Raw genomic sequence first — 22094 nt, 5'->3', positions numbered from 1 at the left:
TGTACGAGAATGCAATAAAGAATAAAGATGTTTAAGCATGGTGAAACCATTTCACAAATAATGAATGAATGCACTGTCTATTCTGAAAACTACATGCAAGTACAGATTATGAAGAAATGTTACCTCCATTGTGTGTGTCTTCCCAGAGGATGTTTGTCCATATGCAAATATTGTCCCATTGTATCCCTCAAGTACATCTATGAGAAAATAAGAAATTTTATACCTCAGGGGATTTTTTTTTTTAAAAAAAGATTCATAAATTACTTAAGAATATCAGAAAACACTCTGAAAAAATTTACAAAGATATTAACCCTGTTCCTCATCCATGCATAATCAAATCTGCACAAAAATATCTATGGGAAGAATGGCGAGGCAGATTCAGATGTTCTTTACACAAATATGAAAGATACCATCAAAGTTGAAGTTCAGTTCATGAAAGACTGAAGAAAAATAAGAATATATTAATAGTAATTTTCTTAGTGATGATCCACCTGAGCAATTACTTTCTCTCCAGCCCAGATTACTTTGTGTGGTCAATAAAACACAAATTTTAAATTCCACTGTTTATGATCATCTCTTATGTACATGTACATCTCAAATGTCTTTACACTTGTATTCCAAAGCTTTATGTGACCTAAAAGAAAAAAATGTTCTGCAAATTTACATTCAGATACGAATTCACTTTTACAAATAGGATTACTGATTAGTGGTTAACTGGTAGTTAAAACTCACAAACCTGTACAACAGTCCTCCTTATATAAGCATAACAAGCCCACTAAATAAATTTTCTCAAAATACTTGTGAAATTAAAATAAACCTTTTCAGCCCCGTATGTACTCCAAGATCTACGTTTAACAGATATCTAAGTATCTTCCTTTACTAGGCTGAAAGGAAAAAAGAAAATGCGAGTAACAAGGTGACCTTTTGATTTTTAGTTTTCAGGGATTTGGTTTGTTCTGTTTTGTTTTTGGTGACAAAAAGGTGCCATGAAATTACACTGTATTCTAGAGGAAGCCAAAGTAAAAAGTGAAGCCTCTAAATCCTTGTTTTAAAATTGATTAATTTTTTAAAATTGATTTTTTAAAAAATTGGTTATTTAAAAAAGAAAAAGAACAATCCCAACACTGGGCACAACTAACTAGATACTAACAAATTTCCTACAGATACATTTATTAAGGAGAAAAAGAAGGTATTTACTTCCCTGGGAAAATTTTAAGAGATCTCAAATCACATCTAAAGTAGGTTAAGCATTAACCTATTAAAATTGGGGACACCTGCGTGGCTCAATAGATTAAGCATCTGACTCTTGATTTCGGCTCAGGTCATGATCTCAGGGTTGTGAGATAGAGCCCTGCATCGGCTTAAGACTCTCTCTCTCTCTCTCTCTCTCTCTAAGCACCTGCTATGATTTACACTCTGCTCTCAGTGCAAGGGTATAAACAATGATGGATTAGGTGATTTCTAGACAGGCCACATTATCACTAAAGTAGTTTGATAAACACTTTTATCAATTAGGAAAATAATTCTTGCCTACCTTCAAATCCATCCCTGACTTTGCTTTCCTATAGTGACTTATCCCCAACAAAACTAAACATACAGATAAAGGGAATACATTTTACAGTTAGATTCCTATAACCATCACCAAGATTCTATCATTAACATTTTATAATTTTACTGTTTAATCATGTATCTATCCATCCATCTCATGTTTTAATGCATTTCAAAGTAAACTGCAGACTTCAGTACACTTTCACCTAAATACTTAACCATGCAGGTATCATTAACTAGGATTCATTTTCTAGTTTTATTCCTGAGATAAAATTTATATATAATGAAATATACCTATCTTAAGCATGGATCTTTAAAAAAAGAAAAATATTATTCATCTATTTGAAAATCCTACAGGACATACATCTGTAATCACGTAAAATTAGGCACTTTTTGACCTGGCTCTTGTTTGCCACCTCTCACCATCCTTCCTCTCGCACCGCTGTTTTGTGTTGGTCAAAATGATCAAATCTGACAATTTCACATGGTTCAACTTCAGTCACACCATAATGTATGTTGTCCCCCACATTGTGATACTCTTCTCATGTGGGTATGCCTTGGTACATGTGTCATTTCTGCCTGGAAGGCACCCCTCCTTCTCCTTCCTGCTCTTTGTGCATCCTTTAAGACTAGCTTGGGCTTTACTTTTTTTCGCCAACCCAACTATACAAACCACCCCCAAATAAACTTGGAGGAGTCTCATCCTATGTGTTCTTATAGCATCTACATTTTTTTTTAAAGATTTTTATTTATTTATTTGACAGAAAGAGACACTGCGAGAGAGGGAACACAAGCAGGGGGAGTGGGAGAGGGAGAAGCAGGCTTTCCACGGAGCAGGGAGCCCGATGTAGGGCTCGATCCCAGGACCTGAGCCGAGGGCAGATGCTTAACGACTGAGCCGCCCAGGTGCCCCAGCAGCTACATTTAAACATTATCCTTATCACTGTATATTGCAACTGTCAATTTACTTATCTGCCTTCTTCACCAGCTTACACTCCTTGAGGCCAGGACTGTGCTTAACTCTTAGCACAATGCCTGGCACTTAGTAGGAACTCAGATGCTTGCTGAATGATTATTACCATTACTAACACAGAGCATCTTTCTAAAGCCTCCCTCCCTCTTTAAAATATACTTCTGCTGTTCTTGTGAGAAACAGAGATGGACAACTATGGACACTTACTACTTCTCTCATACTTTGTAAAAAAGAAAAACATATTTAGTAAGCAAGACAACAGCATAACACTTATCTCTCTGACCTTCAACTTCCTCACCAGGAAAGGGGAAGGCTTAGGGGAAGGCTATGAAAATTATAAGTCTTCATGTAAAATTATTATTGCTAACATTTGAGAGCATACAATGTGACAGGCTCTAATAATTTTTCATATATTAATGTATTAAATCCTCACAAAACTCTGTGAAAGGTACTATTTTTAGTCCCACTTTACAGATAACGAAACTGAGAACAGAGAGATTAATTTGCTCTACTTCCACAGCTAGCAAGATGCAGCTGAGATGCAAACCCAGACAATCTTGGTTTTAAGGACATTCTCTTAACCACTGCACTGTATTATCAAGAAACACAGGAACTAAAATAAATATATGGCAGGCTACAACTGGAAAAATTAAAAGCAAATACTGTGGCAGACAGTTCAGGTCAGGAAGCTATGGTAGGAAATCTATGAATACGTGGTATGATGAGGAATCTATGAAGGCCTGGTATGATGGATAGCATATAGCAAGTATTAAATAAATGACAACCACTTCATACAGGGAAGTGAAAAAACATCACTCAGATTTGGAATTCACTAGAGAATAGAAATGGGTAAGCCTTGTTCAAAAAAAAGAAAATTTATTTAATGAATCTATAGAAAGGAAAAAGTAATAGCTTTGCACATAATGTTATATATATATATATATATGAACTTGTACAGAAATTTATGGAAACAGTGCTTCAGCCAACTGTCAGGAGCCCAGAGGATGACCTGAAGCAACTAGCAGCTTGCTCATCAAATCTGCATCCCAGAAGAAATACCTACTCACCCATCATTTTGCTGATTGTTGCCTACCAGAAGTTTCTAACCATGGCTTTCCATCAGGTTTGCGAGTGACTGTCCCAACTCCATCCTGCCATGTATTTAATTGGTTTCCTGTCTTCAGACCTCACCTACCCCCGCCTCATCTCTTTTCCTTAAATCTATGTATTTACTGTTAACTCCTCCACATTCATAATCTTGTCCAGGACAAGCCCCATTACCTACTATATCTAGTCTCTTCCAAAGTGGTAGAGAGCATTTGGGTGAAGATAAAAGGAGCAAGTCAGGTGATACTTTTCTAATATAAATTACAAAACTAGCACAGAAGCTGGAGAGCACTTTCTATTATAATAGTTGCTTGAAATCTTATTCTGTAGAGTGTAAATACTGTAGGCTATGAATTATCCCAAGCACAATTATGGTTCATTAAATTATGAGAATAATTTCTTCTCCTAGGAGACTGGAAACAAACAGCAATTGGTATCTGCTGTGTGCTTGCTTCTTCATACCAGGCCCTGGGTGAAGGTCTTTTTCATGAATGAATCATCTTTTTAAATCTTCATGGTACCCTTATTTTGCAAAACAAGAAACAGAGACGTAGGAAGGTTAGGTAACTTGCCAAAAGTCCACACAGGTAGAGTGGCAGAGCCTAAATTTCAATCTAGGTTTGTCTGATTCCAAAGCCTGTGTTATTATCCACACAACAAATAAAGGAACCGCTATTCAGAATTCAGTTCCAAACAGTAAAGCAGGAATTTGCTGTGAAGTAAAAGGGACCAAAGAGAATAGGAGGGAAATTTCACTACATGAATGATGTCATCTAAAACTGTAAACAGTAAAGAAATAGAACAGAAAGTAATAGAAACAATAGAAACATGTACACTTCAGGACAACAGATTTCAAAGAGTTCTGAGAAAGGCAGATATGAGATTATTATTAAGAGACTATGGGGCACCTGGGTAGCTCAGTCAATTAAGCGTCCAACTTAGTTTCGGCTCAGGGTGATTTCACGGTTGTGAGATCAAGCCCTACAACAGGCTCTGCACTCAGCACAGAATCTCCTTCAGATTCTCTCTCTCCCTCCCGCTCATGCTCGCTCAATAAATAAAATCTTAGAACAAAAAAAAAAGACTATAACCAAGGATGTGCAAGAGATAAAAATCATTAGCATAACATGAGAAAAATAAAAGCCCAGAATTACTAAGTCTAACCAAAACAAAACAAAACAAAAACTAAGGCCCTAAAAAGAGCTTTTAAAATATTCAGAAAAAGGCTAATGTCTGGGAGTAGACCTGCAATGCCCAGAGAATAAAATGTTAACAGACAATGTAAGACAGGGGTATTCCCATTTTATTACTACCTTCTACAATATTATCCTCAAAATAGAACAACAGAATAAACACTGTCAAGAGAGACTTTAAGGCCGAGGTGAATAAGACAGCGAAAGAATGGTTTTAAATGAGCTCGTTTCCAGTTATAAGAGAATCACATTCCATGGATAAAAATTTCACAGCTACCATAGCTGATTTTTAAAAGCCATGGAGAACGAAAGCAACAGAAGATGACTAACTTGTAAATGTTATACTCATTTTCAAAAAGGAAAAATGATAAATTATTTTTGGTACACAAAAATTTCACTAAAGAAAAGCTACGGTTGAACTAACCTCATTTCCTGTTGGGACAGGGTCACCCAAATGATAACTTTGGGGAAACACCAGCCTCATGTACCATGACTTCATAAAAGGATCCAAGTTTTTCATCATATTCTTGTTGATATGTTGACAAACTAAAAACTAGGTAACTGTACAAGAGAATCTGAAGTTGGCTGAATACCCAATGTGACTTAAAAATTAACTCCCCCAAACCTTACTCAGTTTTTAGAAGACTAGGCTAAGGACCATGGCCCATTAAGCATTTTATAAATGATTTAGAGTACTATTTTTTCAAACAACAATGCCTACAAATAAGGAGTTTAACAGAATTTCAAAGTCCTTGTCACCATAATAGACTTATCAAATATGCTGACAGCCAACATACATCCCTAATAAGATAACCATAAAAACAAAACTCAAAACATAATCAAGAGCTAAAATGAACAAGATGGAATCCATACTTTAAAAGCTTATAGTCAAATTAAAAAACTCCAATATTCAAGTGTAGAATGGTGTTTAATGTTGGCTACAGCAGATGTGAAAAAGACCTGTACACTTAAATTGCCCATGAGCTCATGAATCAATACCAGTATTATTATTTAAAAAACTAATAAAAATCTTAGGCTGTACTGATGAAAAAAGTATGTCAAAATCAAAGAATGTAATATAATTGTGTTCTATGACAGATCCACTTGGAAAACTATTTGATGCCTTCAAACAAAAGATGATACTGCCTATTCCTCTTTGTTGCAATCATTTATAGAATCAAGTTAATTCTCCAACACCTCCTATGAATATTTCAGCATCCAGTCCACTGTCTTTCACTAATACCATTCCTGTTGTGATTCTTGGTGGTTCCAATGTCCATGTAGTAGATGTGCTGCTACTAAAATGCCCTGGCCTTTCAGACCCTGGGCCTAGTTTTCTCCATCATCTGTCCCTCACTCCTTCAGATGCCAACTAACTTCTAGGCCTTTCCATTACTACCTACACTGCCTTCCTAATGTCAACTAAGCATCCACCTCCTATTACTCCTTCTAGTACAAACCTTGACCCCGCTAGGACTGTTGACACACTGATCTTACCACTTCTTTTCACTGTCCCTCAAACCTATTCTCCCCCGACCTGTATTCTCCTTCCCCTCATTCACCTTAGATTCCATGGTTCACTATTATCATTATTCTCTTGATTCATCCTCAATTCTCTTGCCCTTCTCTCCCTCTTTTGTAATTGCTTGGCAAAACCCCAACTAGGTAAATTCAACTCTTCTGGCAGCCAACCTCGAGTGGACCCTTGGCAATGCTGCCTGGCAATACTGCCACGTTTCCCTAATCCATTCTCTTCTACTGCCAGACAACTCCATTCCTTCTCCTAGAACCCCCTACCCCATCCTCATTCTGGGCTAACTTTGCACCCTTGATCACAGACAAAATGGAATATGAAGAGAACATCTATATTTTCTTCCATCACACCTATAAACTTAGTTCTATCCCAAAACTCTACCTTTTCTCCTCTTACTGGATCAACTGTTTGTGCTTCTACTTAACCCTAACCTGTCCACTTTTATAGTGAATCCCATCCCCTCCACCCTAGTGAATGCCACAGGACAGGTTTTTGCCTCAATCCAAACACTTTTTAACAATTAGAGCTGACAAAAAGTAGAATAAATTATATCATAAAGTAATGGCTATTTAACTGTAAGATCCTTTTGACAAAAGGGATTTCTGTAGTAACTAGAAGTCCAGATGATCATGCACACACTCTCAGCTCGAGGATTCTACGGTTTTAGAAAATATAAACTTGAAAAACCTTGGTATAAATTAATACTATTAAATGGAACGTACTAACTTTTCTCACCCTTGGTAACCTCTGTTCAATTCCTCAAGTGTTTTTCTGTTGAACACAAGAGGAGTCTTTGGGGAAGAAAGAACAATGAAGGGAAGAATGATAGACTGCTGCCATTTTCTACTACTTTTTAGAAACCTGTCTAACCATTCTGTATTCATTTTCAAGCTGCTGTTATTTCCAGAACTGCTACTGTAGAAACTCTCTTGGGAATATCTAATAGAACTGCATCTTCCAAAAACAAGTGTGTAACACTAATATTCTTGTAATACCCTTCACTAGGTACTGTAAATAAATTAGATCGTGAAATCTGAGCAATAATGTGTTTACTAATTGTATTTGATCTTTTTTTATTTAAACAACAGTCTTCTACAATTAACTAAAAAAGGGGGGTATTAAAATAAAAAAAAACGGATAAACGGGAAAGATCACAAACAATATTTTACTTATTACTGCAACAAGAGCAGGTTAAATATATTTACCTTTAACAATCTTCTTTGCACAGTCATTATATACTTGCTCTTGAGAGGTGTTTGACTGGAACACTCGGTCAAATGCGTAAGGCTTGGACTGTAAAACAGAAACAAAGGTTTTAATACACAAATTAAAAGTGAATTGACACTTCTAAGTTCCTTTAAAGATGTCATCATATATTTAACCTTCTAAATAGGGTACCTACTATACATTACCTCATGTCACAGAATCTTGTGGAAAGGACCTTAGGGATCACCAAGTACAACTCCACAAAACCAAAAATGTCTGTTTTAGTCTTTTATTTCCAGGGCTTACCACTACTGTAATAGGCACTCAAATGAGTGTGGAGTCGTTTTTCATTTAATGAACGTCTACTCAGGCAAGTACTGAGACTCTCTCTTTTTTTTTAAAGATTTTATTTATTTATTTAACTGACACACAGAGAGAGACACAGCGAGAGAGGGAACACAAACAGGAGGAGTGGGAGAGGGAGAAGCAGGGCTCCTGCCAAGCAGGGAGCCCAACGTGGGGCTTGATTCCAGGACCCAGGGATCATGACCTGAGCCGAAGGCAGTCACCTAACCAACTGAGCCACCCAGGCACCCCACTGAGACTCTATTGTCAATAATAATATCATTTTGCAGATAAGGAAACTAGAATCCTGAAAGGTACAAAAGGTGTTAATGACAAAATTTAAATTTAAATTCAAATCTCCTGCAAATTCAGAGCTCCTTCCACTACTCCCATTAGACTTTTCATTGTACTCCAATAGCTTTTCAATCATTTCATTCATTTAACAAGTATTTACGGAATGCCTGATATACTAGACATATATCTTGCTAGAATGATGACCAAGACAGACATACTCTCTGTGTTAGTGGAGGTTAAGTAATAGTGGGGCAGACATCAGACAAATAATTAAGTGACCAGAATTCTGACTCATGCAACAGAGTGCTATGAGAGCATATAAGAACCTGAATCTGGGAAAAGGCAGAAGAATGTCAGGGAACCACTCTGGAGAAGGGATGTTTAAGAACTGAAAAAAGAGTAGCACCTAGCTCACTGCTTGTCTCTTCAACACTAGTCATGGGAGGGTGAGTGCAGGAAGTAGCCTACGTATTGGACACATAAAGATCCTAAGGCAGAGATGAGCCTGCAGAAGGCAAGAAACCAGAAAGTTAAGTTCGAAGTATAAAGAGCAAAAATCCAATGCAAATGACAACACAGTGAAAAAGGCAAATAACATCTTAGTATTATTTTTAAAAGTTCTGACCTTGTGGGTCCCCTGAAAGGATCCTGGGGACTCATTTAGGGAACTGACCTGGTCTGAAGAATGAGCCAGAGGGATGGAATGAAAAAAATTATAGTGTCCATGCAAGTCAAGGAAAAATTATCAAGGAGGGAGTAACTGTGTCAAATATAATAGCTGTGAAGTCAAGGTAAAACTGAAAAATATCCAGTAACAAAGGTTAGATTGGAAAGAGATTAAATAAGAATGGGAAGTAACTAAGTAGAGCAGAAATCTGGCTGTGGGTCTAAAGACTTTTTTTTTTTTAAGGACAAGAGCTGAGCAAGTTTAAATGTTGGCAGGAACATCTAGTAATCTAAGAGAAAAACTAAGCATATACAGATGAGAGAGGAGGGCAAAGAGGTTCTAGTATTTGAAAGTATATGCTTGCTCTCTACCCTCTCTTAAAGGAAAGGAAGGAAGCTAGACCTTAAATACAAAACAATCATGACCATCCAAAAAATCCTTAACATTACAGATGACTTCCTAGGCCTTAGCTAAAAAACACCTTACTTTTTAGGAACTATACTTCACAATCTCCTTCCCCAAAGCTTGGAATAACAGTTACAATGAAAAGTACAATGAAACAGGCACTCCTAAATGGCTATCCAAAGTCATTAATAACTCTCCTTCCCCGTGCCGCTTCCCACTACATAGGCTGGGAAGCTAACCACCTGATAGCCTAGTCTCCTTGCAACTAGTGGCCACATGACCCAGTTCTGGATACTACAAAGTGATGGTCTGCTGAGGGGTCCTGGGAAAGGGCTTTGCTTTCCTGATAAAAAGGACCATCTCAGGGCACCTGGGTGGCTCAGGTGGTTAAGCGACTGCCTTAGGATCAGGTCATGATCCTGGAGTCCCAGGATCGGGAGTCCCAGGATCGGGAGTCCCGCATCCGGCTCCCTGCTCAGCAGGGAGTCTGCTTCTGCCTCTGACTCTCCCCCTTCTCGTGTTCTCTCTCTCTCAGATAAATAAATGAAATCTCTAAAAAAAAAAAAAAAGGACCATCTCAGCTGTAGCTGCCCTTTCTCCTTTCTGGAATGATGGAGTTGTAGCATCCATCTTACAAACATGAAGAAAAGTCAATAGCTTAAGGATGACAACAGATAACAGAGTCAGTAAGTAGTAGCAGTAGGGGCCTATCTCCAGACTTTTAGCATGTGAGAATAATAACCTCTTATTTATTTAAATCACTATTTGTTGTTTGTTTGCCTTCTGCAGCTGAAAGCTTTTTTTTTTTTAATTTTATTCAGTCACTTGAGAGAGACAGAGATAGCAACAGAGAACACAAGCAGGGAGGGAGTGGGAGAAGCAGACTCCCACTCAGCAGGGAGCCCAATGTGGGGCTCGATCCCAGGACCCCAGGACCACGACCCGAGCCAAACGCAGACATTTAACCGACTGAGCCACCCAGGTGCCCCAGCTGAAAGCATTCTTAAAGGATATATACTATGATGACTTCACTTTGGCATCAATTAAAAGTAGGCATCTCAATGTCTGATTATTCTTTGCCTATGAGACAAACATAAAAGTGTCCTTTTGCTAAGATTCTACAAAGACATTAACCTTCAATTTTACAGGTGCAACTAAATAAGAGACAATCTATTCTTTTACTGATTATATAAGATGTTTTTGTGATAAACAATTCTGAAAACACAAGTACAATCAAAATAACAATCTCCAGCCAGAGATGAACCATGCTAATTTTTTCTATGTGAAAAGAAAATAAATTTTCCTCTTCACGTATCCAGCAAATATTTATTTATTTTTAAAAGATTTTATTTATTTATTTGAGAAAGAGAGAGAGAAACAGCATGAGAGGGGAAAGGGTCAGAGGGAGAAGCAGGCTCCCGGCTCAGCCGGGAGCCTGATGTGGGACTCGATCCCAGGACTCCGGAATCATGACCTGAGCCGAAGGCAGTCGCTTAACCAAGTGAGCCACCCAGGCGCCCCCAGCAAACATTTATTTAGCACCTATAAGGTATCAGACATTGTAAACGAGTAAAAGAATTTTAGAAATGTTACTTAATTAGTACAGATTGTAGGGTTCAAAGAACAGAAAATAAGGCTGGGTAGAATCTTGAAAACAGGGCTCCTGGGTGGCTCAGTGGGTTAAGCATCTGCCTTCAGCTCAGGTCAGGATCCCAGGGTCCTAGGGTGGAGTCCCACATCTGCTCCTTGCTCAGTGGGGAGCCTGCTTCTCCCTCAGCCTGCCACTTGCCCCCTGCTTGTGCACGTTCTCTCTCTGACAAATAAATAAATAAAATCTTTTAAAAAAAAATAATGGGTAATAGTAAAACCTGCCTAAAAAGTACTTTATGCAGATGTTTACTATGGCATTCCTTATGGCAAATATGCAAACTAAAAAATAACTAAGCTGGGATTAAGCGATATTTTTAGATGTTATATCATTGTTAAACCAAAAATTAACTTAAGTGCTAAGCATTAAGTTGACAAAAATCTTATTTTAATTCCAAAACTAAACTATAATTTTGTTATGTACGGTAAATGTTTTGATTAGAGATCTAGCCATGAAGTTACTAACTGATGATAGCTTCCTGGGATGAAAAACAAGACTCGTGAAACATAAAAATTACTTCTAATGGTCTACAATTAAGGGACATCTCTCTTTTTTTAAAGATTTTATTTATGTGACAGAGAAAGAGACAGTGAGAGAGGGAACGCAAGCAGGGGGAGTGGAAGAGGGAGAAGCAGGCTTCCCGCCAAGCAGGGAGCCTGATGTGGGGGCTCGATCCCAGGACCCTGGGACCATGACCTGAGCCAAAGGCAGACGCTTAATGACTGAGCCACCCAGGTGCCCCAGGACATCTCTTAACTAAAAACTTTTCAAATAAATTAAACAAAGGAAAACTCATGATCTGGATGTCCATATCTTAAAAACCTAGTTCTTGGCCTTGAAATGTACATTATGTAGTCTTATTTCTATATTTCTATGAACCTTCAAAGACACTCCAAGTCATAAAATGCATTCACATCTGATTTAGGCTTCAAGGGGACAAAACCAAATAGGAATAAGCTTATCTGAACTGCAACCATAACTTAGATTTTTTTTTCTTTTTAAGATTCTTTTTTTTAAAGAAATTTTTATTCATTTGACAGAGACAGACACAGCAAGAGAGGGAACACAAGCAGGGGGAGTGGGAGGGAGAAGCAGGCTTCCCGCTGAGCAGGGAGCCCGATGTGGGGCTCGATCCCAGGACCCTGGGACCATGACCTGAGCCAAAGGCCGACGCTTAACGACTGAGCCACTCAGGCACCCCTAAAATTTTATTTTTAAGTAGTCTACACCCAACGTAGGATTTGAACTCACAACCCTGAGGTTAAGAGTCACAGGATCCACTGACTGAGCCAGCCAGGCACCCCATACCTTAGATTTCTTAAGTGAAGTGGTTCCTGTTTGTATCTGCAGAGACCAGGCTGAACACCAAATCTGGTTATAAACGTCACCCTCCTAGCAGGAATATACCTTTCTCTGGAATTCTGAATAGTTATCCTCAGATCACAGGGGATTATATCTTATCAGACTTTGCTTAGTTTGACAATGACTGTTAGCTAACATTCCACAGTTGTACCAGTATATGATGAGGGCTTCTCTCTCTCAAGATTTATTTATTTGAGAAAGAGAGAGCAGGAGTGCACCCGTGCACATGTGCAAGTGCTCATGCACCTGGGGGGGGGGGGAGGGCGGGGGAGAGAATCTTCAAGCCATCATTCTCCTCTTTAAAACAAAACAAAACACAACAACGAAACCCACCACAGGAGCCTCTTGCACGAATCCCGTGTCAGCAGGCAGGTAAGACCTTTATCACAGATGGGCCCTGATCCTCAGGGGCTGTTCAGGAACCACTGGGCCCAGAATCTCCTGCTTCCAGGAGCGGGGGTGGGGGGGGGCAGGTTCTAGGCTAGAAATAGAGAAGTGAAGTGTCCTTGGAGTGACAAGAAGTGAGTGTGGAGCCTGAGGCAGGGCTCAATCTCAGGACCCAGGAGATCATGACCTGAGCTGAAAACAAGAGTTACCTAGGCACCCCTGGCTTCTTCTAATTTTCACTTTTTTTTTAAAGTTTATTTATTTATTTGACAGAGAGAGAGAGAGAGAGAGAGAGAGAGAGAGTGTAAGAGAGGGAACACAAGCAGGGGGAGTGGGAGAGGGAGAAGCAGGCTTCTCGTGATGCAGGGCTCAATCCCAGGACCCTGGGATCATGACGTGAGCCGAAGGCAGACGCCTAACAACTGAGCCATCCAAGCGCCCCTTAATTTTCACTCTTAAGGTAATGAGGATCAAATACCATATCATCATTCATTTGAAAAGAGAAATCATGTTGAGCTATAGACAAGAACTGGACAAGATGATCTAATTAGGTTTTACTTTCCTTTAATTTCAATGAACTACAACAGCCTGTTTTTGGTTCTGACAGCCTCTACAGTATACCATATAAGGAACCATGATTAGTCAAGATACTTAATAATACATATATGCACGTTCCACTTTTACAATGCATAAAAGAATAATTTTTTCCTATTGATTTTTTTTCCTGGCATTTTCAGCAGGCTTATTTCAACTACATAAGATGTTACCCCGGACCTCCTCTTTTGTGGATAACAAGTTCTCTTATTTAAAGCAAATTCTATTTTTATCAAGTAAAGGTTTTCCTTAAATAATCCATTTACTTCATTTGTGTGGTATGTGATATTTATACCTCTTCAACAAGCACTTAATTACCCAAAAAATCTGTATAAAAGGCTGTAAAACACAGAGAATCACTATAGGATTACAAGATTTGCCTGCCACAGGATCCTATTATATTAAAATCACTGATGTAACAGGAAAAAAAGTTTGGACAAAAGTGAACTTAAAGGAAAATGAGAATCCTTAAAAATTATTTTCTACAGGAGCACAGATTATACCTATAATTCAGTAAGCTAAAATACCTATTCTTTTACATTTTGATTTAACCAGAAGATTGTGTACAAAATGTTTTAAAATCATGTTCAAAATAATTGTTTCAAATGCCGCATTGCAGCAATTCCTTCCTAAAACTGTTCATTTTGAGTCAGGATCCAGTAAATTGAACAAAACAAACCTAGAAATTTTTTAATTTAAAAATGTGACTCTCCCAGCTATCCCTTTTAAATTTTCAATAGCGTTTTAAAAAATAAATTCATTAAAAAAATTGAGACCTCAGATTAACTAATGACTTAGTATATGCATAAGATTATTCTTGAAAATAAACATGTTACATTTCTTAAGGCTATGTTGACTCTGCTGTATTTCTGCTTAAACTTAGAAAAGACTAAAAAAATGCTTACGAGTTTACCTAAAGGCCAACTGTTTATTACTGATTCACAACTCAATCATCTATCCATTATTTCTATTATCATTTAAATTTATTTACATTGTTAAGGAAACTTAAATAAGAACTTAGAAGAACTTTACCCAAAGGAAACAACCAAGAATACAAGTGTGCTTACTGTGGTAATTGTTTTAACTCTTTCCTCATATGTCATATTTGGGCAGAAAGTTACCTTCTCAATGTATTTTGTGAATCCTAAATCCTATCAATGCAACAAATGAATCTTGGTAAAACTTAAAGATTTGTTTAAATACACAAATCTGCAAAAATAAGACATTTTTAATACAAGTCTAAAAGGAAAATTGTTTTGATGTGTCAATCACTGCTGCAGCTGAATAATCACAAAACCTCTACGAGAAACTAGTGGACAGAATGCCAACTAACCCAGACCTTGCAAGCTTCCTCTGATTCCATGTCAGAGATATCCTAAAGGAAAAGGATGACTACTTCTGTGCTTAACTCTTAGTGTTACCATGATGTCATTTTATAGTTTTCTCATGAACTCGTTAACAAAAAACCAGCCAGTCTTCACACAGTAGTAGCTGGCAGTTGTTTGTAAGCTAAATAACTTGTTTGCCACAAGCCTACAGAGCAACAAAGAGCTATTACATTCACTTTCTAAAGCTGAACTTTGCAAACTTTCACATAAAAACTCTTAAAGAACTTCAGTCCTGTCTTATATGTCAATGCTCTTAATCATCAATGTCCCATCTCCTGTGACCCCCTTTGCCCTTTTTCCAAACTAAACTGTGCAAACAATATGGTATATGGAATGCCATTAGAGAAAAAATTAACATTTATATTTTGTACCATGATAGCAACGTAGAAAAAAATTCTGCCACAATGGCGTAACCAAGAAAAGATAAATTTAATTTTTTTTAGTCACAATTCACTGTTCTGTAGGCAAGTGTCCTACCACCCATTTTAATCTTCCTGAACTGGGAATGCAAAATATTTTCAGAGACCTTTCAATACCAGAGATCAGACCTCAAAAAAAAAAAAAAAAAAAGTAAAAAATAAAAAAATCAACCTTTCATTCTGGTTTCCCTGACAATGATCAACCACCTCTGGTTATGTTTTATAACACAAAGGACACTATTTCTCCATCCTTGAGATTATCAAAATCAACTTTTCTCCAAGGTAGAAGTAGGGATCTAATACTAACAAGAAATCCAGTTTACTGATCAAATTTTCTTTTTTTTAGAGCTTGCGTTTATAATACCTTGATACACAAAAAGTTAACACTCTTTGCTATACGGTTACCCCATAAAACCCAGTAAGAGATAATAGGTCTTTCTGGGCACCTACTTGACCCAATCTGAGCTGGCTAGATCTGCTAGAAAGCTGAAGAAAATTGATCACTCCGATTTCAAAAGAAAACTCAAGTCTCTTTACAGTCCTCGATTCGCCATTTGTAATAGTTCACATGAACGTTCATTCATCACTCAAAGGACGGGTGGGTGAACATATGAGATACAGGTAAATTTGTAGTTGTTCGATCATTTTTCCTCCTCCCGAGAGAGGAATATGGTTCAACACGTAGCTGTATCTTCTGCTTCTATACAACTAGGTATGTTTATTACTTAAGGTACAGTAGGGCTGGTCTTAAACCTCAACATTCCTAGCTGAACTTTAATCTTGCACGTGTTAAAATGGTAAACTTGGGGGTAGTCCAAAACACCAACAGCAACTGCACACACACACACACACACACAGAAACAGAAGCAAATATGCACTAAACTCACCCCGGACAGTTCCTCCAGCGCCCCAGGTGGGGGAGTGTCCCAGACAGAGACCAGGCGCCTCCCTTCTCTGGGCACTTAAGACCGGGGTGGGGGCGATCCAGGAACACCCGTGGAGCTGCGCAGTCTCCCTCCCCAGGGTTATTTGAACCGGCAAACCCTACCGGGGCGCGGGGTTGGGGACACCACTGCTCGTTCCCAATTCTGCACCCCGCCACTTCCCTGAACTCCGGGCCCAGCCAGACCCAAAGGAGCGGGATGGAGGGTGGGGGCGGGGGTCACTCACCGCAATCATGACCGTGTCTTCTCCCTGAAACTTGGCGACGTACTTATCGCCGCGGTTCACCTCAGACTCGTTGAGAGGTCTGAAGCGACACATCACTTTGATGTTGCACTCGGCCGGGTCCGCCATCTTCCTCGCTGCCGGGGCCGGAGGCCGGGAGCCACTCCCCGCCGCTCAGTCTGGAAGGAAGCGGGCCCGAGCTAAGAGAACGGGTCGCGAAGGCCGAAAGATTCAGCAGTCTGCCGCGTCGCGCTTCCCGCGGCGGCAGTGGCCGGGGAACCCGGACTCGAAGCGCCGGCGCCGGCAGCCGTGGCCCTGAGGCTCACTTCCGATCCATCATGGCAGCCATGGCGGCGGCGGCACGGGTGGAGAGTCCGCGGCTCCTCAGCTTCTCTCTCCTCGGCCCGGGCAAACTACAGGGGCTCGAGGGGATTCTAGGCCCCGGAAAAATCGCCCCCTCTTTCCTCGGAGACAGCAGGCCGGGCACGCCGTTTGCCCGCCCCGCTGTCCGCTCGCCGGCTCGCCGGCAGCCTCCCGATAGCTCCTGAGGCCGCAGACCGGCGACTGGGCGGCGGGATGGGCGGTGCGCGCGGAGCAAGGCGCACGCGCGGCGGGTCCGGGCGCCGTGACGACCAATCCGCGTCCGAGCCCGGCCGCGCCGCCGCCCTGCCGCCCCTCTTCGCCCGGGGGTCGCCGATTCAAGTTTTACCGGACGCTCGCTTACGGAGGTACTTTCGGTTACCCCGCCGCCTGACTCGGCAGCAGGATTTCCCAGGGCGAAGGCAGACGCGCTTAACTTTCTTTTCTGCAGGGGTCAAGGGATTTGTTAAAACTACCTTATGTTGTAGTTTATTTGAATACAGTACTATATTCCTAATAAGGAAGTGTTGGCTTTCTATTTAGTCTGGCGATAAAATTGGTTCCTAGTTCTCCTTATTAGAGCGCTTTGCCGAGAAAGGAAGATTTGAATGAAGGGTGAGGCACGGCTTTCTAGTTTAAGCGGTTACACTTTCCTGAGAGAGTGGGTTGGGGAGTCAAGAAAGAAAAAGGAAATTTCTCCTAAGGAATGAAGATTACTGAACAAATGTGGAAAGTATAGGGTGAGCGGGAAGAAGGCCCCCAGTCAGTCGGAGGTCCCACTTCTCTGGTAATAAATATATGGAACTCAGCCCCGGAGGAATGACTGACCTGAGTCATGCCTGGATAAAAGGCCTGGATAAATTTGTGGATTACACGTCTAAGGAAGACCACTCCACAGTTGAAGTGTTTTTTTTTTAGAAAGGTGGATACCATAATGGCTCTCAACTGGAAGTCGCTCTGAGGTGCTGGGAAAGAACCGCAAAGACAATCAGGAACCCTCCCTCTGGTTTTCAGTTTTCGTTTGTAAAATGAGTGATTGCATTATAAAAACCTCCAGTGCTCTCTGCGCCCAAGACGTACCTCCAGAAATTAACCCATAGTTCAACAAATACAGGTTTGTTGATCCACTGCAATAAAGAGCTTACAACTGAGGAACTATGCGGCATCTCACCAAACAAAGGAAAAGATGGAGTTACACAGCTCTGGGGGAAGTGTGGCATTTGGGTAAAATTTTAGTAAAGTTGTGTTTCAGTAGGCTCCAAATAAAGCAGAGCGTTGACATCAGGTCTCGACTACAAGTGGACCCAAGGTCCTGTTTCCTTGGGAACTACAAAATTAAGGTAGATGTGGAATGTTGTCTTCGGAAACCCCTGTCCCAAAGCTCTGCACCTGGCTTGAAAGTCAGTCAAGGCTGCTTCTCTATGTCTTAGATCCTCCAAGCAAGGATAGGATGTTTTATTTTTACTGATAAAATTTCAAACAGTGATTCTGATAGTCTATAATTTTAGAGAACAAAGTTTTCAGTGAACAAGAGAGTAACAGTCACTCAAAGAAGGAGGTTGTGGCAGGTGGGCCGCTAGTTTTCAGCCTTTGCAGCAGGATCTCATGAGCACCCTGTCCTCTTCGCTCTGCTCTTTTCTCTGAGCCCATTTCTTCAACAATTGCTTGACTGTCTTATCTTCTTATCTACAGCCCTGACCTTTTCACCTGTGTGACATTCCCATCCCTCTAGCTGCTTGTAGGCCACCTTGTTTAGGATGCATTACCTTAATGTCAAATTTTTAGTTTTACCAAATGAATTATCCTCTGCTTCCTGCCAATACTCAGTTCAACTTTCCAGTTAAATTACCAACATCAGCATTCTTCTGTACTCCCAGGTTAAAACGGTTCCAGTCACCTATCACTCCACTATTTACTTCATCCTCTATACATGAAGAAGAGAAATATGGTAGTCTGTATCTAAAGTTCTTCAACTTCTATTCCAGCATTCCCATGTGTCTTCATCTCAGAAGATCTGGGGAATGATTGGTCTAAAGCAGTGATTTTCAAGTTCTCCATGGAATAGGGGTTCCAAAAAGGTGACGCAGGAGATCTCATGGTATGGGGAGGGACAGGAGGGTGATGGGATGGCCAAGGAATTAAGCTCTGGAAACATCTGCTGTTCAAGGCACTTCAATTGCGACTCTTGCCTCTTCCTCCTGCACAGCAGATACGGAAGCTCAGACTATGAAAACGAAATCCAGAAAGGGAGGTGTCTTGCAAGAGCCTTCTGCTTTCAGATCTGACATATATACTTTTTCTGGGCAAAGAAGCATAAAGAGCCTGACCCTGCACAGGACCAGGAAGGAAAAAAAATATGTCAAAAACAAAATATTTCTAAAAATTGTCCTGTCACATTAGTGAGGAATAGTGATATCAAACAATAGGCTTTAAGAATTATTTTCATAGGGCGCCTGGGTGGCTCAGTTGGTTAAGCGACTGCCTTCGGCTCAGGTCATGATCCTGGAGTCCTGGGATCGAGTCCCACATCGGGCTCCCTGCCCAGCAGGGAGTCTGCTTCTCCCTCTGACCCTCTTCCCTCTCATGCTCTCTATCTCCCATTCTCTCTCTCTCAAATAAATAAAATCTTTAAAAAAAAATTATTTTCATAGGGGTGCCTGGGTGGCTTAGTCGGTTAAGTGGCTGCCTTTGGCTCAGGTCATGATCCCAGCTTTTTGAGGAACCTCCACACTTTTCCACAGTGGCTGCACCAGTTTGTATTCCTACCAACAGAGCACAAGGTTTCCTTTTTCTCCACATTCTCACCAACACTTGTTATTTCTTATATATTTGATTTTAGCCATTCTGACAGATATGAGATGATATCTCATTGTAGTTTTGATATGCATTTCCCTGATGATGAGTGATGTTGAACATCTTTTCATGTGTCTGTTGGCTGTCTATATGTCTTCTTCGAAGAAATGTCTGTTCTTGTCTTTGGCCCATTTTTAAATTGGATTGTTTGCTTTTTGGGTGTTGAGTTCTATAAATTCTCTAAATATTTTGGATACTAACCCTTTATCAGTTAAGTCATTTGCAAATATCTTCTCCCATTCAGTAGGTTGCCTTTTAGTTTTGTTGATTGGTTCCTTCACTGTGCAGAAACTTTATTTTGATGTAGTGCCAATAGTTTACTTTTGCTTTTAGTTCCCTTGCCTCAGGAGACATATCTAGAAAAATTTTGGTATGGCCAATCTCTCTGATTTTTATGGTTTCATGTCTCACATTTAGGTCCTTAATCCATTTTGAGTTTATTTTTATGTATGGTGAAAGAAAGTATCCAGTCTAATTTTCCCAATACCATTTGTTGAAGAGACTGTTGTTTTCCCATTGTATATTCATTCCTCCTTTGTTGAAGATTAATTGGCCATATAATTGTAGGTTTATTTCTGGGTTTTCTGTTGTATTCCATTGATCTATGTGTTTATTTTTATGCCAGTACCATACTGTTTAATTACTACTGCTTTGTAATATAACTTAAAATCTGGAGTTGTGATACCTCCAGTTTTGTTTTTCTTTGTCAAGATTGCTTTGGTCAGGGTCTTTTGTGGTCCCATATAAACTTTGGGATTGTTTGTTCTAGTTCTGTAAAAAGTGCTGTTGGTATTTTGATGGGGATCGCATTAAATCTGTAGATTGCTTTGGGTAGTATAGACTTTTTAATATTTGCTCTTCCAACCCATAAGCATGGAATATCTTTCCATTTCTTTGCATCATGGTGAATTTCTTCTATAAAACACTGAAGAAAGAAAGTCATCCTCTTTGGTTAAGCTTATTCCTAGATATTTTATTGTTTTTGGTGCAATTGTAAATGGGATTATTTTCTTAATTTCACTTTCTGCTGCTTCATTGTTAGTATAGGAATGCAAGAGTTTTTTTGTTTTTTTTTTTAAGATTTTATTTTCAAGGGGCACCTGGGTGGCTCAGTTGTTAAGCGTCTGCCTTTGGCTCAGGTCATGATCCCAGGGTCCTGGGATCGAGCCCCGCATCGGGCTCCCTGCTTAGCAGGAAACCTGCTTCTCCCTCTCCCACTCCCCCTGCTTGTGTTCCCTCTCTCGCTGTGTCTCTCTCTGTCAAATAAATAAATAAAATAAAAATAAAAAAATCTTTACAAAAAAAAGATTTTATTTCAAGTAATCTCTATACCCAATGTGGCGCTCTAACTCACAATCCTGAGACCAAGAGTCCATATGCTCTTCCAACTGAGCCAACTGGGTGCCCAGGAATGTAACAGATTTCTTCTTCTTCTTCTTCTTCTTCTTCTTCTTCTTCTTCTTCTTCTTCTTCTTCTTCTTTCTTCTCCTTCTTCTTCTCCTTCTTCTTCTCCTTCTTCTCCTTCTTCTTCTCCTTCTTCTCCTTCTTCTTCTCCTTCTTCTCCTTCTTCTCCTTCTTCTTCCTTCTTCTTCCTTCTTCTTCTTCTTCTTCTTCTTCTTCTTCTTCTTCTTCTTTTCTTTCTTCTTTCTTTCTTCTTCTTTCTTTCTTCTTTCTTCTTCTTCTTCTTCTTCCTCTTCTTCTTCTTCTTCTTCTTCTTCTTCTTCTTCTTCTTCTTCTTCTTCTTCTTCTTCTTCTTCAAGATTTTATTTATTTGTCAGAGAGAGAGAGAAAGTACACAAGCAGGGGGAGCGGCAGGCAGAGGGAGAAGCAGGCTCCCCGCTGAGCAAGGAGCCCAACATAGGACTCTATCCCAGGACCCTGAGGTCATGACCTGAGTCAAAGGCAGACACTTAACTGACTGAACCACTCAGGTGTCCTGCAACAGATTTCTTCTGTACATTTTGTATCCTGCAACTTTACTGAATTCAGGTATCAGTTCTAATAGTTTTTCGGTGGAGTCTTTCAGGTTTTCTCTATATGGTATCATGTCATCTGCAAATAGTGAGAGCTTTACTTCTTTTTGTTGTCTGATTGCTGTGGCTAGGACTTCCAGTACTATATTGAATAAAAGTGGTGAGAGGGGCGCCTGGGTGGCTCAGTTGGCTGAGCGTCCAACTCTTGATTTCAGCTCATGTCATGATATCAGGGTCATGAGACTGAGACCGACATCGGGCTCTGTCCTCATTAGAGAGTCTGCTTGAGATTCTCTCCCTCTCCTTCTGCCCCTCCCCCGCCACATGTGGAAGGGTGCGTGCACTCTCTCTCTTTCTCAAATAAATAAATCTTAAAAAAAAAGTGGTTAGAGTTGGGGGTATCCTTGTCTTATTCCTGACCTTAGGGAAAAAACTCTCAGTTTGATGTTTGAGTATGATGTTTGCTGTGGGTTTTTCATATAAGGCCTTTATTATGCTGAGGTATGTTCCCTCTAGACCTACTTTGCAGAGGGTTTTTATCATGATGGATGTTGGACTTTGTTAAATGATTTTTCTGCATCTATTGAAGTGATCATATGGTTTTTATCCTTTCTTTTATTGATGTGATATATCAAATTGATTGTTTTGGGAATATTGAACCACCTTGCATC

The 22094-nt window shown here is 39.9% G+C and overlaps 1 protein-coding gene across 1 annotated transcript in view; it reads right to left on the bottom strand.

Annotated features, from left to right (window-relative positions):
- Positions 1-16805, bottom strand: part of KIF5B (kinesin family member 5B) — a 44762-nt gene extending 27957 nt beyond the window's left edge. The window contains exons 1-3 of the mRNA XM_028120913.2: positions 16241-16805; positions 7561-7648; positions 124-197 (exon numbers count right to left, since the gene is read on the bottom strand). Coding sequence (XP_027976714.1) covers positions 124-197; positions 7561-7648; positions 16241-16366 — 288 coding nt within the window. The 5' untranslated portion in view covers positions 16367-16805. The remainder of the gene's footprint in view (positions 1-123; positions 198-7560; positions 7649-16240) is intronic.
- Positions 16806-22094: the final 5289 nt, after the last annotated feature.

This window comes from Eumetopias jubatus, unplaced genomic scaffold (assembly GCF_037043125.1).
Source record: "Eumetopias jubatus isolate StellerSeaLion01/CBP00866 unplaced genomic scaffold, mEumJub1_p1.0 scaffold_8, whole genome shotgun sequence".
NCBI classification, from domain to species: Eukaryota; Metazoa; Chordata; class Mammalia; order Carnivora; family Otariidae; genus Eumetopias; species Eumetopias jubatus.
The sequence above is the reverse complement of the archived record's forward strand: the minus strand, read 5'-3'. Positions and strand labels throughout refer to the sequence as shown.